At 44.9% G+C, this 22,496-nt stretch overlaps 3 protein-coding genes across 5 annotated transcripts; 2 read left to right on the top strand and 1 right to left on the bottom strand.

The window, feature by feature from the left end:
• The first annotated feature begins 2,653 nt into the window (after positions 1-2,653).
• Positions 2,654-16,707, top strand: wnt10b (wingless-type MMTV integration site family, member 10b). Of its 2 annotated transcripts, none has more exons than XM_070910083.1 (4): positions 2,654-2,727; positions 15,195-15,457; positions 15,623-16,074; positions 16,207-16,707. In XM_070910083.1, exons 1-4 carry the CDS (start codon positions 2,654-2,656, stop codon positions 16,705-16,707), a joined length of 1,290 nt encoding a protein of 429 aa, XP_070766184.1. The 2 variants fall into 2 exon arrangements, with proteins under 2 accessions (XP_070766184.1, XP_070766183.1); XM_070910082.1 differs by lacking the exon at positions 2,654-2,727 and adding an exon at positions 14,485-14,558.
• Positions 7,669-11,070, bottom strand: wnt1 (wingless-type MMTV integration site family, member 1). The gene is made up of 4 exons (XM_070911203.1): positions 10,970-11,070; positions 8,739-8,992; positions 8,285-8,550; positions 7,669-8,160 (listed from the first exon to the last, which is right to left on the bottom strand). The coding sequence occupies exons 1-4, from the start codon at positions 11,068-11,070 to the stop codon at positions 7,669-7,671; spliced, it is 1,113 nt and encodes a 370-aa protein (XP_070767304.1).
• A 3,483-nt stretch (positions 16,708-20,190) lies between the features above and the next one.
• arf3a (ADP-ribosylation factor 3a) lies at positions 20,191-22,496 on the top strand. Of its 2 annotated transcripts, XM_070911228.1 has the most exons (5): positions 20,191-20,247; positions 21,361-21,543; positions 21,645-21,755; positions 22,101-22,225; positions 22,335-22,496. In XM_070911228.1, the coding sequence occupies exons 2-5, from the start codon at positions 21,396-21,398 to the stop codon at positions 22,494-22,496; spliced, it is 546 nt and encodes a 181-aa protein (XP_070767329.1). In that variant the 5' UTR covers positions 20,191-20,247; positions 21,361-21,395. The 2 variants fall into 2 exon arrangements, with proteins under 2 accessions (XP_070767329.1, XP_070767328.1); XM_070911227.1 differs by lacking the exons at positions 20,191-20,247; positions 21,645-21,755 and having other exon boundaries at positions 21,396-21,543.

Raw genomic sequence — 22,496 nt, forward strand, 5'->3', positions numbered from 1 at the left:
TAGCCCTCAAAGCTTGGGTGAGTATATTGCAGAGAGACATGGGTGGGTGGGAGTAGTATTGTGTGTGTGTGTGTGTGTGTGTGTGTGTGTGTGTGTGTGTGTGTGTGTGTGTGTGAGACATGCAGAAAGAACTTGTGTGCATTTTGAGAGAGAGCGAGAGAGGGAGATTGGGGTGGTTCTGTTATGCAAGCAGTTCTCAGTATGCATGTAGATTGGAAGATGTGTGGCTCCTGTGGTTGGCTGTCCCCTGTGTCACTGCCTTTAAAAAACTGTTGCCAAGAGAAATGTCTTCTTTACAGGCTTTGGCTGCCAGATGCTGGGGATAATGGATAGGACTGCAGAAGGAGAGATGGAAAGGTGTGTGTAGCCAGCCACACAGACATGCAAGTGAGCACACACACATATTAGCGCACACATAGACGTGCGTGTTTGCACACTTTGTGAGCAGGGATCACCATAATGCTGAAGTAAGGCGTGAATAATTCATCTTCAAGTCACTGTTGTAAAACTGCCACACTTACACACACACACAAACTGTGACACACAGGGGAAGTATTAGGCCCAGTAAGTCGTATCACACTAAGTCGCCATGAATGAGCACATGGTTTGGGCATGCTCACAGATTCCAGAGGTGCCACATTTTGTGGATGGTTAGGAGGGAATAGTTGTGTAGCTGTCTGTGCAGCTGTGAACCAACACATGGGGCGCCAGTGTGTGAATGCGATAGTGTGTCTGCGAGCGGGAGAGCCAGTGACACAGGAATGTGTCATAGTTCCTGCAAGCCACTCAGCTCCTAAACTGCAGCAAATAAACATTCCTCTACTGCTGTGTCAGTGCTGAGCCCTCGCCCACTGTCGCTGTAAAACACTGGTTGTAATTAAAACCAAAAACTGAGCATTTCTCCTTTTGTTTCCAGCAGTATTACTACATTAGAGATAATGGCCCCATGCCTTCAGACATTTCTCAGTGCGGTTTATTGACTCAAAGATGGCATGTTGTGGTCCAGATGCTGTCAAGAAGGGCCAACTAATAATAAAATGATCAGAATCATCTTTATTGGTTAAGTGCAATGCAGATACCGAAATTCTGCCTTGCCGTGGTTTGTCATGTTTCACTGTGTAGCACAACTGATCTCACATCTAGGCAAGTAAAACAGTACATAGTACTATACAAAAACATCATATTTCCAAATCTTAAGTTGGACAGTTTCAGGTACATTTGGATGAAGAGAAGTGTTACCATTCAATATAGCCAGACACATATTGCTGCAATTTATCAGTGAATAAACGCAGGCTTCATCCCTGCCGACAGGTGAAATGATGCACAGGCTTATGTTGTGTCGCATAGATTCCACCACAGTTTGTGCTCATATTTCATGTGGATCTCAGAGCTGAAACATTGCCGTGGTGTACCCATACATTGTCAGATGTCCGTAAACATATTCTACTGTTGGTTGTCCTTGCCCGAAGTCTTTCCCTGTCATTACAGCTCTGTTTACAGGAGGACTAACAGTGTTTGTTAGCATATGATCTCCCCCAGAATATACAGTGGTTTAAAGTCGCACTCTGACGCACAGTTTTCCACCTAAAACACTTAATCCCAGTGGAACCGATTTTGACATGTCACTTTATCTGTTTGTTGTCTCTCTTGTCTGGTCTTGCCAGGTTAACCATTCACAGATGTGTGATTGGGGTGTTTTCTTGTTGGGTGATTGTTCTTGCCAAACTACTGCCTGTGGATGTCCAATTTTAAATAGTACTTGAGCTGACCATTCAGTGTTTGCAATGGAGTGAAGACCACTTTTAAGTATTTAGTTAGAGGTGATGTTTCAGAGTGATGAGGCGTTATCTCGGCAGTCTTGAGGTTGAGAATGGCCAACAAACGGGCCAACAGAGAAAAGGGCCATCAAGCCAAAACAATCAAGAGATCATGCTGTGTATGTGCAGAGGATAGGGGGGTGGGGGGGTGTTGATGACTCAAAATATATTATCACCCCATGCAGATTCACTCATGGCTATGACACGACATCTTTCTACACATGTGAAGAGTGTCACTAACGCATGCACGCATGCACACACAGACACCGCAAAGCTATATCCCTCCCACCTTAACTGCAGGGCTCGTTCTCCATCTCGCTCCACAGGGGCACAGAGCCTGACCACAGACATCATACTGATTGCTCACCATGGTCGAGTGGTCTGTCCACATTCCCACCCTGATTCACTATGTGCAGAAAACCCAACAACGGAAAACAGCGGTTTGAGAGTGTCCTGAGGTTTGCGGACAGCAACGAGTGTCCGCTATGTCTCTCCTAAATCTATCCTCCTCTCATCCCTTCGACCGGCCTTGCTGCATACCCCAGGAACATGGGAACAGTCGAGCGCAGACCCAAACTGTGTGTGTGTGTGTGTGTGTGTGTGTGTGTGTGTGTGTGTGTGTGTGTGTGTGTGTGTGTGTGTGTGTGTCTGTGTCTGTGTCTGTGTCTGTGTGTGTGTCTGTGTGTGTGTCTGTGTGTGTGTGTGTGTGGTATGTGATTAAAAAAAAATAATAATAAAGTGAGAGGAGTGCGTGCATGCATGCATTCACTGGGATGAACGTAACCTTCCCTCTCTCCTGTGTGACAGGTTGTGGCAGGCCGGTAGATGATGAAGTGATGGAGATGTTAGGAGGCCACGGCCATTGTGATGCTGGGTGGCTGTTACTCTGGAACTGCCATCTGCCGAAAAGGTCAGTTGCTAGGGGACGATTCTCCTGGACCGTGTCTGCCTCCCAGCTGCCATCTACACACACACACACACACACACACACACACACACACACACACACACACACACACACACACTGGTTTGAGTATTCACACTTGTATGTACACATTTGCACACGCACATGCTTTTCATTGTTTCCCAGAAATCTGAATTAAATGTGAGTAAATTTGAGCCACTGTATTGACTTTTATTAATCCACTGAGTAGTTTTCTGTAACTTTAGATGAGGTCTAGTTGATTATAATTCTTTATGTAATATGTGTTTGTTGAGGCTGTAAATGCATATCACATTACATAATAGCCCTGTGGTCACTTAACGGCACCAAAACAAATGCTTCTGATTATTACATGAGCAGTGTAAGGGTGTTCCCGTCATAACAATGGCCTAATTAATTGTAACTTGGCTCTCAGTTGAATGCTAGGATTACAATGAAGTGTCCGGGCAGCTCGGAAATCAAATCAAGTATTGTGCGCCAGATCCAAGCCATGCCACATTGTCCATCACAACCACTGTGAGCAGCCTATCATTCAGTGCGGTGACCCAAACCCAATTCTAAATTCATTATCATACGCCCTTCAAATTAAAGCCAACTCCACGGGCAAACATTTTCCCACAATTTATCAGGAATTTTAATATGAAGCTGCTGTGCCTTCATTGTGCTGTATCATCTTCTCTGCATGTTCTGTGGTGATTGACCTGAATTTGGGCGAGTGAAAACTGTTTCCTTTCTCAAGCTTAAACACCATTTATATAAAGTGACCCTATCACTCTTGGGTCAAAGAGGTCTGTATGTCTTATTGTCAAGTTACTTAATTGGCAAAATGCTTCCGTTAACTTTGACCCTGTTCCCCTGTAATGTTGCTCCTGAAGTGAGGGGTCCTATAAAGACAGCACCAGATATTGGTTCACTTAAGCTTTTTGCTGATAAAATGAGGGGAAAAATCCTGAGAGGAAATTGACCACTTAACAACTAGTAAGTCTCAGGACCAAAGTATTTTTTGATATGACAGCGTAAGTAAATATTGATGCATAATTTGGTGCTAACAATGTGATACAGTACATATTCTGATCATGAGCAAGCCTCAACTGGATGTCATTGTGTTATTATCTTAAGATATTGGCCATACAGTAGCTGACAGGATCCAAACCAAAAATATGACTCAACTCGCTATTTCAGTTTTTTATCCTCCCCGTCACACTTTCCTACTCTCTTTCCCTTTTTTTTTCCCTCCTCACGCCCTCACCTCCAGCCTGCGCTTCTCCACCAGCCTTCCAGAGACGGTGACTTTTGTGTAGTGGAGCTGTTGTTTTTGTTTGTGCCCTTCTCACCATGGCTGCCTGCTCGCCGCCTGGCAGCCCCGTGTGTCAAAGGTGGCTGCAGCAGAACAGACTGTGGGAACAGCCGGTTAGCCTCCCCTGGTCCCCTGCTCCCCAACCAGAGGGGCAGCCATCAATCCAGCACTCCCCCTGCCCCTGCACACACAAATGCCCAACCAAACACACACTCACACAAAAAGCTTACAACGCTCACACCCTCTCCCAATAATCCTCGGAAGCAATTTCATCTCGACTCGGGTGGCGGCCCATTGTCGCCAGCCCCTTCAATCTTTCCTTATTAACTCTCGCTTTGTCCTGCATCCGAGCTTCTGGACTCATCTCTCCTACATTCCGATCGGTGCTGCTCCCAGCACTCCCAGGCAACCTCCATTCGCTAATCCCACTGCCTCCCCCACCAGCCGCCCCACCCCAAGGAACTCTTACTGCTTTTTTTTCTCCCAACCTGCCGATCACCTACTTACAGAGTAAGGTAGGGCATTAACTCCATGGGTTTTCTGAAGGCAGAGCGTGAAGGCGGGGTGGGTGAAGGAGGAGGCGGCCACAAAGTGACTCCAGCCCAGACAATTAGAACAATGAGCTGGGCCTGTAGGGGGCTAACTCGCTGCGTCACGCCTGGACGGTGGGGTATTTTGTCAGTTTAATGAATTGTCCGTCAGGCCAGGGCCACATCGCAGGCTGCGCAGGGAGAGGCCAGCAGGGACCCAGACACTAAGTCGGTATTTATTACACTGCCTTTGTCACTAATTGAGCTAATTATCACTGACTCCTCAGCACTCCCACAGGCAGCACCCCCTCCACTCACTCTCTCTACCAACTCTCCCATCTCACTCTCACGCCTGGGATTTGAACTCTGCCTTCCCTCCTCTTTCTTAAATCTGTCTGCCACTTTCTCCTTTCTCCTTTCTCCTGTTTCTTTCTGTGTATCCATGATCGCCTATAAATTCTCTCTCGAGCTGGGTTTGTATCATTTTCATATTTGTGAGCTTTTGCTTTTACCTGACTTTTTCTCACACACATCTTACTTAAAGCCAAATCATGTGTATACACCCTCTTATGCGGTAGTACGAGACAGAATATTAATGTTTTGGAGCAATCAGATGTGTCACTCTGTGAACTTGTCATCTTTCTGTTTTGGTAGGCCATCCACCCTCATGTGACCCCATAATTTGCAGTATTTCGGGTAAATTGGGTATGGTCTTTGTATCCTCTAAGGTCTACAGATTTAAACTTTCTTCTTTCTTTGAGATGCTGACCAATCTCTGCTCAATTTATTGATTTATTACTTAATTTATTACTCTCCGTTCATGTACCAGGCAAAGCAGGCATTTGTGATCCCCCACTTTTACCCTGTAACAACAGACTGTAATTCAGCACATTTCTCATCCCTGTCCGTGGTCCTATGTCGCCCTGTCTGCCCTTACAGCTACAACTTTGTTGCTCTGTTATTGGGACCTTTTGGATTTTGGGGTGTGTGATGGTGGCCTTGCTTTTCCTCCACTGTGCTCTATCTGGATGACCCTCACTGCTCCTGTGCTGTGGTGGACTAAGGAGAAAGTGGAAATCTTTCCAAACTCCTGTGGTTAGTCAGGTTGCCAGGGGCTCTAGGTTTTCATTATTTTTCATACTATTTCTTTATTTCTTTCCGACATTAAGCAAATGAAGCACAACATTCAACGCAGTAAAATCCTATACTGTATAAAATAAGGTATGTGGCTGTATAAGCAGGGGCCGTCTCAGTGGTTGGGAGAACAGATGCAGGGATGTTTTGTGAGCTGGAGAAAGAGGCTGCTTTGGTGGCGGTAATAGGATTAAGCAAAGGACACCCAGGGGACAGGCTTATATGTTCACTTGGTTGGTTGTCAAAACTATCTCAAACACAAAAACCACAACAGGCATAATAGCATTTTTTGACACATTCAGGGCAACTTAATTGAAAATATAGACTTTATTGTTCTATCATACAATACAAAACCAACTGGAACCTAAATCTTTTGATCAAAATCTAAAAAATGTCCTCTTACATCGCTCTATAACAGTATAAAAATCCTCAGAAATAAATATTTTGTATTTACACTAATAAAAAAAAAGGTAAATATTCAGTGCATGAACACATGTATTTTTTACAGGAAACAAGCAAAAACGAGATAATGTTCTGTTTCTAGTAAGAGTCGGTTTTGTGTTAGCTACGTTACACCAAAATAGAAAAAGGCATAAGATCAAAACATCTCCTGACTTGACACTAATGATAGTAAATTCTCCAGCCACTGACAGGTGCATAAATCATTCAGCAAACTTACAAATGACATCATTATAAATATATTCATATATTTTAATATTTACAGCATTTTGGTTCTCTTAGCTGATATACAGTATGATTTCTTCTGCAGAGGCTGTATTCTTCAAAGTAAAATGTTTATCTGAGACTTAGCTGCTTTTTACTAGCCTGACGTAATACACCATTACACTACTTTAAACCTGGACCAGATTAATGCTACACTCATGTATTGAAAGCAATTTAGTGTCTTTTAGTTACTTCAATGTACGCCTCATGGCATTAGTTTTCATTTTGAGAGCATGATGAGATTCTGCAGGTCACATTTCATAATTCTTTCTAATATTGACCCCTTAGACTTGCCAAACTACATCTAGTCATGCCATAATATTCAGTGTATTGATAATACATTCAAATTACATTGCCTCAGTAAGATTTGTTCAGTCAGTTTCTGTTTTCCTTGGCGAGCACTGGTCCCAGCCATCTAACATCAGGACCATCCTGTGGTAAGTCAGAGTGGCAAATCAGGGTTGAGGTGTATTCAACTCCGGAGAAATCTAAATAAAGGGGCAATGCGGTGAGGAAATTATAAGTGGTTGGGCTGCATCCAGGGCCTAACTACACAAGTTGGTAACAGACAGCCCATCCCCGGAGATAAACTTCACACAGTTTCATATGAGAGAAGCCAAACTTCAGCAAAAGAAAACAAAACACTGATTTTTTTTTTTTTAAATAACTTCCCCCTTGTAAGAGGTCTTCACCAGTTTGAGAGCACATGTTTGTGGCTCTCTGGCCACAGAAACATCTGTGAAACATTGTGTCCAGTTTCTGCCCTCAATGGGGAAGAGGAAGGTTCTTGTAGTACCTGGTTACAGCAATCGTTTCTCCTCCACATAATTTTGTCCCTTTTACTTCTAATTCTGTTCATCTACAGTGTAAACACTTTAGGGATGTGGATGATTTCCATTCTACATGGATAGTTGTAGTATGGAAACACCCTCTTAATACTAAAAAGCATCCAAGGCAAGTAGCAAGCACATATACTCCCTTTATACCCTGTTCATATATTTGTGCTTTTCTCCACCTCCTTCTTTCAAAAACACTGATTGAATTTTTGTGCCAGAGAGTTCCCTGTATCAATTTACCCGCCGTGAAGCTTTTCTAGCTTCTACCTAACATCTCAAACCACCTGCATGCTGGTGGTTTTCTCAGCCAACTACCTGTTTTGCTAAGAAGTTCCTCTTTGCCTTTCATATATGCCTAAATATTTCCCTTTCCACTGTCCACCTGTGATCATAGACACTGGTGTAACGTCCGTGTACTGGTGCAGTTCAAGCAGCTGACATGACAGCACCAGTGGAAGGTGCAGTGGCAGCGTTCAGTCACACTCTCTGTCCGGGTCTTAAACCCACGTCCACAGCAGAGCAGCTCACATCCGTCCAGGCCTGGAGAAGAGCTGTTGCATGTTCTCCCAGAAGTTCCCAAAGTGCCAGTTTTGCCATTGTATGAACAGAAGTTTGGTGATTTCTCAAAATAGACCAGGTCCATGGCAGAGGGGGGTTTGTGAGCCGGGTTTTCAGGCTCCAGATGTCGGGGGTCGGCTCGGTGAGAGGCACGGTTGCTTCCCTTGTTGGCATAAACAACTCTGGATGCACCATCAAAGCGGTCCTTAAGGAAGTCTCCCACTGTGCGGAAACTGGGCAGGCGCATCCAACAGGTACGCACGGTGCAGGAGCCTGACATGCCATGGCACTTACACTCCTGACGCATCTCTGAGGATACAGTCTGCAGAGAGGAAGACCAGAGGCTACTGATGAAATCTTACAAAGTGGAAATCACAAATACATTTGAAGCACATGGGAATTCTGATAAAAACACATTATGACACGTTGGAGTATCAAATCCTTACCATTCTGCCAGCCTCATTATTGTGTAGGTTTGTGAGGTAGCGCAGATCTCTGCCCCTCTCGCTGGAGTCCACAAACTCACGGCTGAACATCCGGCCAAAGTCCACATTGTCACTGCAGCCCCCCCAGTGCCAGTCTGGCCCTCCAGGACCTCTGCGGCGGTAATCGCATGTGCACGACTCAATGGCCCCTTCTGAGCAGGAGCGAGCCACAGCATGGGTCACCCCTGCGCTGGTAATGGCGAATACAAATGCTGTCTCTCGGCAACCTGAAGAAACAACATCAAAACCTCCCATCAGAAACTGATCCAGCCTTTTAGACTTGGCTTTGCCAATTTTTAGCCCAAATTGGAAAATATTTGAAGGCAAAGCCTTTTAAATGTGTACAAGAAATTCCATTACATCCTGCCCAAAAATGCCCAAACATTGCCTGGCTAGAAAGACAAGAGAGGCTCACCACGATTGACGATTTTGCCAAAAACTGCTGGGCTGTGGGTGGTCGGGCAGTTCCAGCGGCGGTTGCGGAACTGCCACTTGCACTCCTTTATGGCAGTGTGCAGCCCAGCAGCGATGGCATGCAAGATGCCAGGATTCTGCCGAATCAGCCGGCGCTGGCGACGACTTAGTAGAGCCAGGCTTGGGTCCAGGACCAACTGCACGTTCTTGGAATTGGTGAGGAGGTTGGACGAGGAGGCCACATTGACAATACCCCTGGCACAACATGAGGACAAGGGAAATCAGAGTCAAGGAGCTGGCAGTTTATGCATGTAGCTTCTTCTGTGACCCTCTAAACTCCTAAACTGATGTGTCTTGGCATCTCATGAGTGTTTGTGCCTTTTAAAATTGCGGTTTTCATTATGTACAACAGTGACACATGCTGTTCCAAGACCATGGAGAGACAGTGTCTGAGTCAAAATGCAGGTTTCTGGCTTGGCAAACAACATGAAACTGTATTTTTACCTCTTTAAAAATCACTTGGATCTGAACCACATTCAATGATGTGTCATTTTCATTATTGGAATATGTAACCATATTCTTCTGCTAAATATTCAGCATCTGTCATACTCTCATCAGGATAAAGACATTATCATACAGTGAGATGCAAAAGCTGAGTTGACTCACAGAAAACCCCCTTCACAGGTTTGCATCTGTGTTGTCCTATTGAACATCACTCTCTTCTATCTTTTCTGTTCATTTTCTCTGTATGTGATGAACCAAAAGCTGAAGAGACGTGAGCTACACTTTTAGACATTAGAGTGGCGTCATGGTTAGAGAGCCCATAAAAGTCCAATGTCACCTACAAATATGTCCATCCTGTCAAAATGTCCCAAGTCACTAAACAGTAGGTTTATAAATGATAAGGATGATAATGAAATGATAAAATGCTGATTAATTCTTATAACATTGATAACTCTATTTATGTTGTCCCTCTGCCACATGATATCAGAAAAGATTCTGATATTATATATTAAGGTTTGTAACCTGTTTTATATTTGTGTCTAAATGTGGCACCTGTGCTTCTTCACTTTCACACACATTGAGGATCACTGAAAGGGGCTTAAATGCACTCACACTGGTGGTCAGCTTTCAGAACATTTCTACTTTGAGTGTTTCAGTACACAGGCTGTATAATTTTCCACTTTAGCTGCTAACATTTTTTTTGCTTCACGTGTAGTGTAATGGCCGTGTCTCCTGTTGAGCGTTATCATCCCGAACAGCGGGCGAGTCTGGGCCTGTTAGAGGGGCTGACCCAGACCGGTGTGTGGTGAGGCCTGGGAACATTAATAATAATCTCGTCTTTTGGATGCTTTCTTCATTCCAAAACTCCGCCGTTTGTATAATTTTTTTGTTGTTGTTGTTCTAGATGTTTTCTTGGATTTCAGTTGACAATTTAAATATTTGAAAACGCCTGAAGTTGTGCGTAAAGAGGCTGCTGTCCATCCAATGGCACCGCAAAAAACGACTAAATCTTTCGTTAAATCATTACATACAACAAAGCCAACCCACAGTTTATATGTTTTTAAACAAGCGAGACAATATGCCCACTGACGCAAAACTATACAAATCCCATTTTAGTTTTGTTTTCTGTAACAAAATATTGTGAAATTGGCTGTTTTTAGTTTTAGGTCGCTGTAGAGACAGAGGAATGTACAGTATTAGATCAACACGACCCTGGATAAGACCTCGTCCTTTCCAGCTATGAAATAAATCCATATTTAATTTATCCCACATTGGACTGAAAAATTTTGTCTCGTGTTCAAACCACACTGTCCAAATGACAGGGAAGCAGAGAGAGCGAGAGAGTGCATTAAATCCACCGCAAATAAAAGGTAAAACTGTAATTATTACAAATGTAATTCGTTTATTGTTAAGTAGATAGTCTGCTGCAGCTAATTTCACTGAGAGGACGAGAAATAAAATGAAAAAAAAGTTAAATAGTGAATAGTTGAGCTCATGTGGAGACAGCTACAATCCCACAAGCTTTAATATCATGCGGTTGCTCTTTTTTTTTTTTTTCAAAGGCTGAACAGAAGTTGTGATTGTGGCCAAAACTAACACATTATTTCGAGCATGCAGCATTGAATGTGGTCGCCCAATGAAACACTGTTCGTGCAGCAGGGTCTTCCCGGCTCAAAGCGGCTGTAAATAGACGTTTTCAGTGCATCATGACATATCTGGTGAACTCACCACCACCGGCCGCTGTTGTTGACGGCCCCTGTGCCTGAGAGCGAGGACACCAGCAGGATGCAAGCGGCTTTCACCCCCAACAGCAGCGCCAGACTCCTCATCGTGTCTGGAGGTCAAACATGAGGAGGAAAATGTCATATTTCAACTTTTTAAAATTTATTTATGTATTTTTTTTTGCTCATGCATTTTTCCCAGACAAAGTTATAGCCTAGTTCCAAATATCTTTGACAGTTATTCATCTCAACACTTCAGCACAAGTATGCACATTTTTATAAGAAATTAAAAATAGACTTCAAATAAACTGCCCAAAAACAAGAAAAAAAATAGACACAAGTCTGGCGTCGCACGTTTTCCTACATCGCGGTGGCTTACAGGAGATTACATGTCATAACTGATTTTATCATTATGACCTGCTGAATTATGATCAAAATGAGCATGCTGCAAGGTGTAGATACTCACCGCGCCACAGTCCGGTGAGAGGACTTGAAAGGTGAGAGAAGCAGGCAGCCCTAATTGACTTAAATGGATCTTGAGTGGAGACAGGTTGCTAAATGATGTGAAGTGTCCGGGCAGGATGCTGCTGCTGCTGCAGTCCTCTTCACTCTGTCTCTCTCAGTGATGCTCTGCACGGCGCATTGAACGCGTGGGACAGTCCCGAAGACTTGATCCCCTCGGTGACTGATAGGCAACACATTCTTCTCTTATTGAGCGCTACGAGGGGAATAAAAAAGGGATTTGCTGCTCTCATCTCCCTCTGTCTTTTTTTCGGAGCCTTTTCAATAGGATTGGAGGGAGGGATAGTTAATGCTCTTCATAGGGCGCACAATGAATAAGGAAACACAACTGGGCAGAAAGGAGAAAGGAAGAGAAAAAAAAATAGGGCAATCCACAGTGTTGCGCATATTACTTGTGGAATCTCACGGTCAGCACAGAATCGATTCCCTGTAAATGTGTGAGAGTATTTTCCCAGCGGCCGCGCGCTCGCTCGCTTCCACATCCAGTCCTGCAGGAAGGAGAAGTGCCCCTGAAGCAGCAGTGTGTGTGTGTGTGTGTGTGTGTGTGTGTGTGTTGGTGCAGATGCTGTGGGTGCGCCCGGTTTGGTGCTCCGCCGCTGCTCAAAGCTGGTGTCACGGTGCAATACAGTTACAGCGGAATATGAGCCATCTAAAACTGCCCTTTTTACCCGGTGGTTGGATTAGCCTACTCCCTAACCGCATCTCCTCCTCCTCTCTCCAAATGCGCTCTCAAAATGTGCAGTGACTAAGGACATTTCTGTACCATTCCGTTTCCTTTTCACACTACTTTACCTTTTACAAGTACACCCTTATCTTACATTATTATCACACCTATTTACTTGTTAATAACATGCCCTTTATCAGGATCTCCTAATATATTTAGATACTAATTTAGATCAGGCCCAATATACAAAACTATTGTATATAAACACCAATCTTTTTCGCTCAAGACGCACAAGGAAACTTGGATGTAGAATGAAGGCAGTAAGGCGCTCTCGGTCGTCGTATACCTCACGCTGCCTGCTGCGCTGCTTAAATATTTTTTTTCTCGAACGTGGGAGAGATGAATTACGGTTTCCAATCAGAAGTTTGATGTATGATGAACCAGGAAAAGAGGGGGACGAGTAAGAATAAAAACCATTCCAAACATCTGGCCTGCAGACCTCCATCGACGCACATGTAGCCCAGTGTAATCACAGCTTGAGCCACTTTGCGGCATCTCCATCTAACCCCAGACTGGGAGCAGGCTTCAATGTCCCCAAACTTCTCCATATTGGTTCATGGGTGAATGTTTCATTATGTGACATTTATCTGCTAATTTGCATGTTCCACATTAGTCACTGTGGCGGTTGTAGCTTCAATAATCTCTCTCCCTTCCTCTCCATCGCTCTCTCCTTCAGATGACAGTAAAAGGAAGTGGGCTTTTGTAAAAAAGGCTTTAATGACAGCCATCCTACGTTTATACTCCAGCCTTATATGAAGGTGCTCAAACGGGTTTCCTGGAGCAGTCATGCGACACCGAGCAGATTAGAGCTTCAATCCGGATAAAGGGGGCCTTTTATATACAAATCAACTTCAAATCACTTTTTAAGCCACTTAGATATACACGCCAAGGCAGAATGCTAATGCACTTTTCATTGCCGCAGCTTAGGGAATGGAAGGAGATTAGATGAATTGGTGTCACTATGCGAGCCGTGTTCGAGGGGGGTTTTAACTTAATTTTATGAAAGTAGCCCGCATGCACCTTCTCGGCTCCAACGGCAGTGTCTATTATTGTTTACAGCGGGGTCGAGAAAACATTTTTAATTGGTGGGATAATTCTCACTCTATGAGTGATTGACCTGTTGATCCAGTAGCAGCGTTTGTTTCTGCTTAATTTGGATCAATATGCTGATTGATTCGATGCCGAGCTGCCACATCGCTCGAACCAAGTCCTGACAGAAGGCCTGGGCATCTGGTTTCATAGGCCGACTCGTTACTGAGCATGGAAAGCTAATTTGAATAGATCATTGATATGATGTTTGATAGTCTTCGATACGCATACGTGTTTAAAAGCCATTAAGGCCCTACTTCCTGCATCACATATCAATGTTAATGAATCCAAAAGTGTTATTTGCCATTACATTTTTGTCTGAGCATGTGATGCCATAATGTGAGAAATAATCACCAAAATCAGGCCAGTCACTCCCGTAATTTATGCATATAATGTTATACTCTGAAATAAAGACTTTGGGGTGACAAAGTGAAGTTGTTTCAAACGCAACAATGAAGAACAGCCGCTGAGATGGAGGTGGGAGGAAGGGGGGGACCACATGACTAAAAACAGTATTGTTGGAGGGTCTGTTAGCGGAGCCGCCTGCCTGCTGCTGCCTCCCTGTCGTACAGTGGAACCAGCAGCTCTCCCCTCCCCCCACCCATCATTTAACTCACCCCTTTATGAACAAAATCTTCTTTGACTTTCTATATTTCATTTTCTTGAGTATGTCTTTGTTTCTTCTCTCCAAAAAAAAAAAAATGGAAGCCTATGCTACACAATCTACCGACCCACCATGAAAAAGCTAAATACATTCATATTTCTATGTCCTATCAAATATGTTTATAGGATCCAGTGTTTCAGATTGCTTACCAAAACTTGAGACCATTGTGCGCACGGCTTGAAAGTGGTGCTTGTGCGTAAACGTTTGGGGACGTAATTTTACGCTTGGACGAATGGTCACATTCTCAAATAATAAAATGATCAACTGGTGATCCAAGTCTCATATTTTGCAAACAGGCGCCTGTAGAGGCATCTCCTCCCCTCTTCCCCCCCAACCCCCAACACCCCCCCCCCCCCTCTCCCGTTTACTCTCGCCCCCGAGCTCCTCTGTTCTCCGTCTTCACTCTTCGGTCGTTTGGCGGTGCATCGATAATACTCCACTCTTCCTCTTTTTGATATTCTCATTCAGTACAGGACGTTATCACCAGTGTTTTAATGTCACGTCGCGAAAGACGCTTAACAAAATGGAGCTATCAAACAAACTCCGTTGGGACCAATTCCTGATTTTGGCAGCAGCACTTATGTCACCTGCATTAACGTGAGTGCACTTGAGAGCGCCAGGAGAGTTGGTGTTACATGCGGGTTTTGGCTTCATGGAATTCGGCAAGCGTTGAGGGAAGTTACTGTGTGCGACTGTGTAACTGGTTTAAACGAATATTTAACAAATTTAGTTAAAAGGTGAAACATCTGCCTCTGATTTCACAGACTGATTTATTGTAACATTGAAACAATGGGATCAATGTTTACTAATTTTGGAGCCTTTGACAAATCTGAACAATGCCATAAAGAATTCAACATAAATCCCATTGTTGTTGTCTCTCCATAAGATGTATTTGGTAATTTAAGCTCTGCTTTTGGGACTTCTCAGCTGAATGATCTGTTTAGAATTATATTTTCCCCTGCTTTAAGCAACATCAGTAGAAGCGCTGTAGTAAATACTTGTGCAAATGATTAACACGTTTTATTGCTAAGTGTATTCAGCAAATCCCTTAGAGATTAGCTACACTTTGTTGTATATCTTAAATCTTTCCTGGTTTTGTATTTTTCTAATTTTCCTAACTATTCAAAACATCTTTCCCTTGCCACATAGTAATCTGGATTTGACTAATGAACTCCTGAACAGCTCTGATGACCCCCCCCCCAACTAACTCTTTCTCTCTCCCCCTCTCTGCAGGGTGCTGTGTAATGATATCCTCAGCCTGAAGGTGGCAGGAGATCCAGTGCTAACCCCTAACTCAGTGTGCCTGAGGCTGGCGGGCCTCAGTAAACGTCAGATGCGGATGTGTGTGCGGAGCCCCGATGTGACAGCCTCGGCTCTGCAGGGCATCCAGGTGGCCATCCACGAATGCCAGCATCAGCTCCGGGACCAGCGCTGGAACTGCTCGTCATTGGAGGGCCTTGGCAAGCTTCCCCACCACAACACCATCCTCAACAGGGGTGAGAGCCTGAGGCAAGCTTATGATTGTCAAAATGTGACCTGGGTTTATGGGGAGGGGGGTGGAGGTGTAGGTATGAGAGTAAAGATTGTTCTGCACACAGACTGTTTTAGAGCTACACTGTTTCTTATTTTCAACTCTTTGAGTGTGTGTCTCCTGCTCCCAGGTTTTCGCGAGAGTGCCTTCTCCCTGGCCTTGTTGGCAGCGGGTGTGGCTCACTCTGTGGCCTCGGCCTGCAGCATGGGCAAGTTGCGGGGCTGTGGCTGCGAGGCCAAGCGTCGCCAGGACGATGACAAGATCCGGCTGAAACTCACACAGCTGCAGCTGCAGACCCTGCAGAAGGGTGGGGTAGGCCTAGGCATGGCACGGTCATTACCCTCGGAGCTAAATGGTCACCATGGCGACCTGCCCGCTAACCTGCGTTCCACCCACCCCTCCGCCCTTCTCAAGCCTTTACCAGATGAGCTGAGCTCCATGCAGGAGACCTGGGAGTGGGGGGGCTGCAGTCATGATGTCCGTTTTGGGGACCGTTTTTCCAGGGACTGGCTTGATTCCCGCGGGTCTCCGAGAGACATCCACGCTCGCATGAGGATACATAACAACCGGATGGGACGACAGGTGAGTAATATGCTTACCCACTTGGTTCTTAATGTTCCTCAGAGAGCAGTGCAGCTCCTCACTGGCATATGTCATCACCAGGGTCATCACTGCAGTTCTGATTTGCTTACATTATTTAACTTCTCTACACAGATAGTGACTGACAACATGAAGAGGAAGTGCAAATGTCATGGCACATCAGGGAGCTGTCAGTTTAAGACCTGCTGGCATGTGTCTCCAGAGTTCCGGCTTGTGGGTTCTCTGCTCAAGGAGAAGTTCCTGTCAGCCATCTTTGTTAACTCCCAGAACAAGAACAACGGGGTTTTCAACCCTCGAACAGGAAACGGCGCCAGCAGGCCCACCGGGGGACTCAACGGAGGTCGCCGTAGAAGCATGTCCAGAGAGCTTGTGTACTTTGAGAAGTCTCCTGATTTCTGTGAGCGTGATGCGTCCGTAGACTCTCCGGGCACGCAAGGACGCATCTGCAACAAAACCAGCTACAGCACAGAAGGCTGCAGCTCGCTGTGCTGCGGCCGTGGACACAACATCCTGAAACAGACACGCAGCGAGCGCTGCAATTGCAGGTTCCACTGGTGTTGCTACGTGCTGTGTGAGGAGTGTCGTCTCACAGAGTGGGTCAACGTGTGCAAGTAGATTCCAGTTCTCTTCAGTCCCAGCTGCCTTTACCCACCCAGGACTCAAAATGGCGAGCCTGCCCCCTCGCCCACTCCTGTTGTTCGAGTGTTTGTTTTGCTCCTTGTGTAACTCTTCCAGAGAATCCGTTTATCCCCCCTTTCCTTTTTTTTTTGGTCCATCATCTGGGATCTATTTTCTCTTTGTAGCCGCTGTTATTCTCAAATTGCCAAGTCAGAGATTGAAGAGGTGACTCATGTCGTTTGTCTTGCCATGGTCTGTTTAGACGCTGCCCTCTCAGCCATGAAAACGGCCTGTACCCCACCTTTTCTTATCCCACAAAACAAAGACGAGCAACTGCAGAGAGGCGTTTCTATTTCAATGTCTACATGCTGACTCATCTCATTGTACAGTAGCTGTGTATTTTAATGTGTACATGTATATTTGTAAATGTATTATTATTAATATTATTATTGTGTTGGGGCCTGTCTTTTTGGGTCTAGTTAATGATGCTGGCCGAGTGGCTCTTACATTTTACTCTTCTAATGACTTACAAGATATTTACTCCATTTGTATATTTTGCACCTGTGACTTAGACAGAGCAACAATACCTATTTGGGAGTGAGTCTCAAAATCTTTCCGGACAAGGGTTTTACTAATAGAAGATGACAAGAAAAAGGACTGTGTTTTTGATGGACTGATATATCTGATAGAAAGCTTTCTCTTAGAGGCAACAGGACAGAAAGCACATAAGCTTATCAAAGCTTGTGTACTTGTAAAACTCAAGATGGGAAAGTTGATAGAAGTTTTGGAGACAAATTCAATCCTTCAATTCCTTACACTGAACAACTAATCACTCTGATTTATTTACCCCACTGTAACACTGGTAATTACTTCATGAGAGTGGTCGCGAGTGGTCATGTTTTTCGTGAAGTCATATCAATATGCCTCCTCTTGATATAACTGTGATGTGATGTGTGTCACTTTCCCATGAAATCATGACTGAGCTCTTGTTATTCTGTGCTTGCTTTTGTCCATTTCATCAGTCTGAGCACTCCTTAGATTCTTCCCACATGTAGAACATGTCAAAGTGAGGGATGGACCTGCTTTAGTCTTGAACTGATGCTTAAGGGTGTGTGTATGTGTGAGTGTGTGTGTGTGTGTCTGATGCTGTGTAAATGGGGGCAAGTTCTACACACTGCAGATTTGGGAGGTGAGAGCCTTTTTTTATGGCCGCTTCATGCTGAGAGAAGGACTTTTTATGGCTGCAGGATATTGTTTCCTTCAAGTATGACTTTTATTACTGGAGAGAAGCATCAAGAGAGCAGAGAGAGGGGGTGATTATACCAGTCTTTGCTGTGTGAGCATCCGAGGGGATCATCTGTCCAGAGTTCATAGCCAAAGAAGGGACTCGCTGAACCACGTGGAACGCTGTGTCCCTGTTACCTGGGAGACAGACTACACAAGCATAAACACAGGCACATAAACACATGCGTGCGCTTATGTACAGAGACACTTGCATGTAGAAATACTGGCAGTGATGCACAAAAACATGCATGCTTGCCGCACGCTTATGAACTGTCAGACAGAACTGGTGACCCAAGTGATTTGCACTCTCATCCTAGTTACACTGCAGATTAAGCAAAACGCTAATGTCAACACCTGACTGAATTTACGATAGCAGCAATCCTAGATATCTTAGATGATCCAAACTGTCTCCATGCTCAGTCTGCTGGCAAAACCTCTTCTGCCATATAGGATTTAATGCCAATTAAGTCTTGTTTGTATGGACTTTGGTAAATCCCTTGACTCCAGAGGAATGGCAGTGCCAGTGGCTGAATCGACTGTTCTGTCTGTTTGGTATTTAGTGAGGGAATAAAAGGGAGACAGCGACTGCTGTGGAATGATAAGGGAATGGATTTCTGGTTTGCATTTCTTCATTCCTTTATCATTTCACCCTGGATCTGCTGCGAAAAGGGAATTTCCTGTCACTGTTTCTCCCATGTGTGAGACAGAGGTTGGTGGACAGCCTGGGATTGTTGTGCACTCTTTTTCTCTCTTCCCCACTCTCCCCCTCATTGCTGCAGACATAGACACATGCACAGCAACACACTGACTGCCCCCCAAGTAATGACAACCAGACTGGGCTGAAATTAAAGAGAGGGAGGCAGAGAGAGGAAGTTAGGAGAGATAAAAGTTACCCACTTTGATTGACAGGATGATTATATGTATAAAGTAAGGCGATTTAGTGTGTTTAGTTGGATATAAAGATAGGGAGATAGATCCTTGCTGTACGTACAGCGGAGATGCAGAAGCAAAGGACAAATGGGGTATGCAAGGGGGTGAATAAAGTGTACTCTGTATAAATACATGCCTCAAAACATCTGCTTCTCAACTCCCCTTTCATTTTTGATGTGGGACAGGCAGGGAAGGAGAGCGGGAGAGAAAACACAAGGAGCAAGCTACCCAGAACATCAAAGCCCCTGCCCTCAACTCGCAGGCCCTCATTAGTTCAGCTAGCAGAACCAACGAGACTTGTGATTGTGTTTGCTGGGGTGCACGCTGGCAGACACTTCAGAGGAAAGGCTCCTTTAAGTCATAACTCCGCACCCCACCTCTCCTGCCACCACCCGAGCCCGCTGTAACCCCCCTGTAACCCTCTTGCGCACACAAACTCGGCACTCTCCCCCACCATCCACTCCACCCCATAATCTGGTCTGCAGCTGCAAACATCTGCTCCCCTCTTTAGTCCTCTGCCTCCACCGCTGAATTGATAAACACATCTATCACCGGACCACTGACTGACACACAGCAGAGAGGAAGAGGGAGGCAAATGTTGGATTGACCTGTGGCCAAACCCACACCTCGAAGGGAGGTAAAGTTACTTCCTAATGTATTGTCACCTGTAAAACCACATAAATGTATATATCACCTTTTGAAATACATAATACTTAAGCAAAATCAGTACCCAAGGTTTGTAACCTACTATAATATTGATTCAGCTCATGTTTTGTTGCCTCCTGTCACCTCATTATGTGACACACACACACACACACAGAGGGCTGCCAGGAAGTATCACTTGGCATCCTATTACAGTAAACCATTTACTTATTCATTACGATGATTCCTGTTTTAATTATTCAAGCATGTTTGCCTGCAGACTCTCTGCTACATTTCATATTGGTTTGGCTGTTGGTATCCTACTGTAACAGCGCGCAAATAACGTTTAAACACATGCCTATTTGCCAGTAACGATATGGTGCGTGAATCATGTCTTGAAAGCCGCATTTGATCTCACAAAAGCAGGTTAAGTCTCTAGGCAGGTTGATGCTGATGTAACATGCAATTATTTTTCATGTTTTATAAAGAGACAATTAAATTAGAGTTGCCCTCTAGCAGTGCTCTCGGCTTTTAGCAGGACATCGATGTGACAAACGTGAGGGGTGTTCTTGACAATCCAAGTATCGCGAGAGTACACAGTGTCACAAGCGTTTCCCATCGCGAGACTATCATCCAGTCCCTTTGCCTGACTCCAGCTGGTAGCCTGCCTGCCGTTGACGGGTAAGTGTGAATGAGATGCAAATGGTGAAAATGCCCAAAGATGTAAGCACGTAATAAAGGTGACCGCAGCGTATTTGTCGCTGTTTTAACGGCTTGTAACGCTTAACGGTAAATGAGCGGCCGTTAATCGACGACATCAGGCCGACTCGTGCGCTTGTCGTGACTGTACGGGGGGATTACAGCACGCAAATTGACCCGGAGATTTGTTTTTTCCCCAATACTGAAGACATTAGCTAAAATCGTTGCTAGCTAACTACACTCGAATAATTGTCGTTTCGCGCTATAAATACGTAATTCGGCTCATTCAAATTCATCGCCTGCTTGGACTGCAGCATCAGCCGTCTTCCCCTCGCATTATGACAGATGTACATGGGATGTGCGGCCACTGCAGCTGTAACAGGCTATGCTAGCAGCTATAGCCTGAGCATTTGATATAAATGAATGACAGCATCAGTCGCAAGCGCGTGAGATGGTCAATCTTACAAAATAAAAGCTTCCTAGAGAAAAAACGGAGATGCTCCAACTGCCGCACAGTAGGCTGTGGATTTTTATCCACATCTTGTTTTTATCCATATCCCTGTTAACACAAATGCACCTCAGGTAGAATACGTTAGCACAAGTTGACAGCAGAGGTGTCCTGTTAAAGGGGCCATACCAAGAAAGACTACAAGAAAGTGAAATTCAGAAGCCTCTCACCTTAATGTTGTAGGCTGTGTGCACCATACGTTCTCAAAACGTTAGGTTATGTGTCATTTAATATGGATGGGTTGTTACACTGGCATTTATTCAATTGCCAGCATAAAAGGTGGTTACTCTGCACCACATGAAAGCTGATCCACCAAACAGAGATCCAGTATAGAGGACAGTTTCCCCAGCGTGCCGTCAAAGTGTAATGCAGCAGCCTTTAAGTCGGATCAGCCGCCTGCAGAGGTGTGAAGCATGCTTTTACTGGTTTTCCTCTGAGGTGGCTTCAGGCCCTAACGAGGTGGTAATGTTAAGAGCTGCGTTTGAAGAGCTACTGTGTTTTTTTAAATGTGGTTTTGACTTTCTATATGTGGTTTGTTCTGGTTGCTATGGATGGAAAGTGGTCTTCTCAGTTCTCCTGTGCAACAGTTCTGTTGCAGTTGAGGTGAGAGCCGCCAGTCATCATGGGAAACATATTTGGCAACCTGTTGAAGAGCCTGATAGGCAAGAAGGAGATGAGGATTCTCATGGTGGGGCTGGACGCTGCTGGGAAAACCACCATCCTCTACAAGCTGAAGCTGGGGGAGATTGTAACCACCATCCCCACAATCGGTGTGTGAGGATAGAATTCATTACTGATGGCGTCAGGGGAAAACAGCTGTCACTGGGTGCGTCCTGCTTGTGTCACTCATTTTGATTTGCTTGTCATTCAGGTTTCAACGTAGAGACAGTGGAGTACAAGAACATCAGCTTCACTGTGTGGGATGTGGGTGGCCAGGACAAGATCCGTCCCCTGTGGAGGCACTACTTCCAGAACACCCAGGGTGAGCCAGACCAGCAGCCCCTTAGATGATACACTAGTCGGCCATGTTGGAGTCAACAAGGCCACTCAGTCCTGTGGCAGATCCTGCAGCACCTGAGGGCATATCTGACTAATGCTGTAGATGAGGTCATTTTCATACAGCCTCCAACTGTTTTAAATAATTATCGTCTTAGTCATGTTGAAAGCCTTGACAATGATTAAACTTGGTTTTGCAATAGGATTTTTTAACATTATGACAACAGCATATTGTTAGAAAGTGGGATGAAATGGATTCTGTCATAGTGGAGCTGATGCTTTTGTTTTATTTAACCCTTAAAAAGACACAAGCTCTTATCTCTCCCTGCAGGTTTGATCTTTGTGGTGGACAGCAATGACCGTGAGCGGGTGAACGAAGCTCGGGAGGAACTGATGAGGATGCTGGCTGAGGACGAGCTGCGGGATGCCGTTCTTCTCGTCTTTGCCAATAAACAGGTATTGGCTTCCTTGTGTCTCTTCCTTTGTATTCCCTACTTTTCTGCACTTCTGCACCCATTTCCTTACCGACTGAGGCCTCACACCTGATGTGATTTTTTTTGTTCAGGACCTGCCCAATGCCATGAATGCTGCAGAGATCACAGACAAGCTGGGCCTGCACTCCCTACGCCACCGCAACTGGTACATTCAGGCCACCTGCGCCACCAGTGGAGACGGTCTCTACGAGGGTCTGGACTGGCTGGCCAATCAGCTGAAGAACAAAAAGTGA

This window comes from Enoplosus armatus, chromosome 8 (assembly GCF_043641665.1).
Source record: "Enoplosus armatus isolate fEnoArm2 chromosome 8, fEnoArm2.hap1, whole genome shotgun sequence".
In the NCBI taxonomy this organism is placed as follows: Eukaryota; Metazoa; Chordata; class Actinopteri; order Centrarchiformes; family Enoplosidae; genus Enoplosus; species Enoplosus armatus.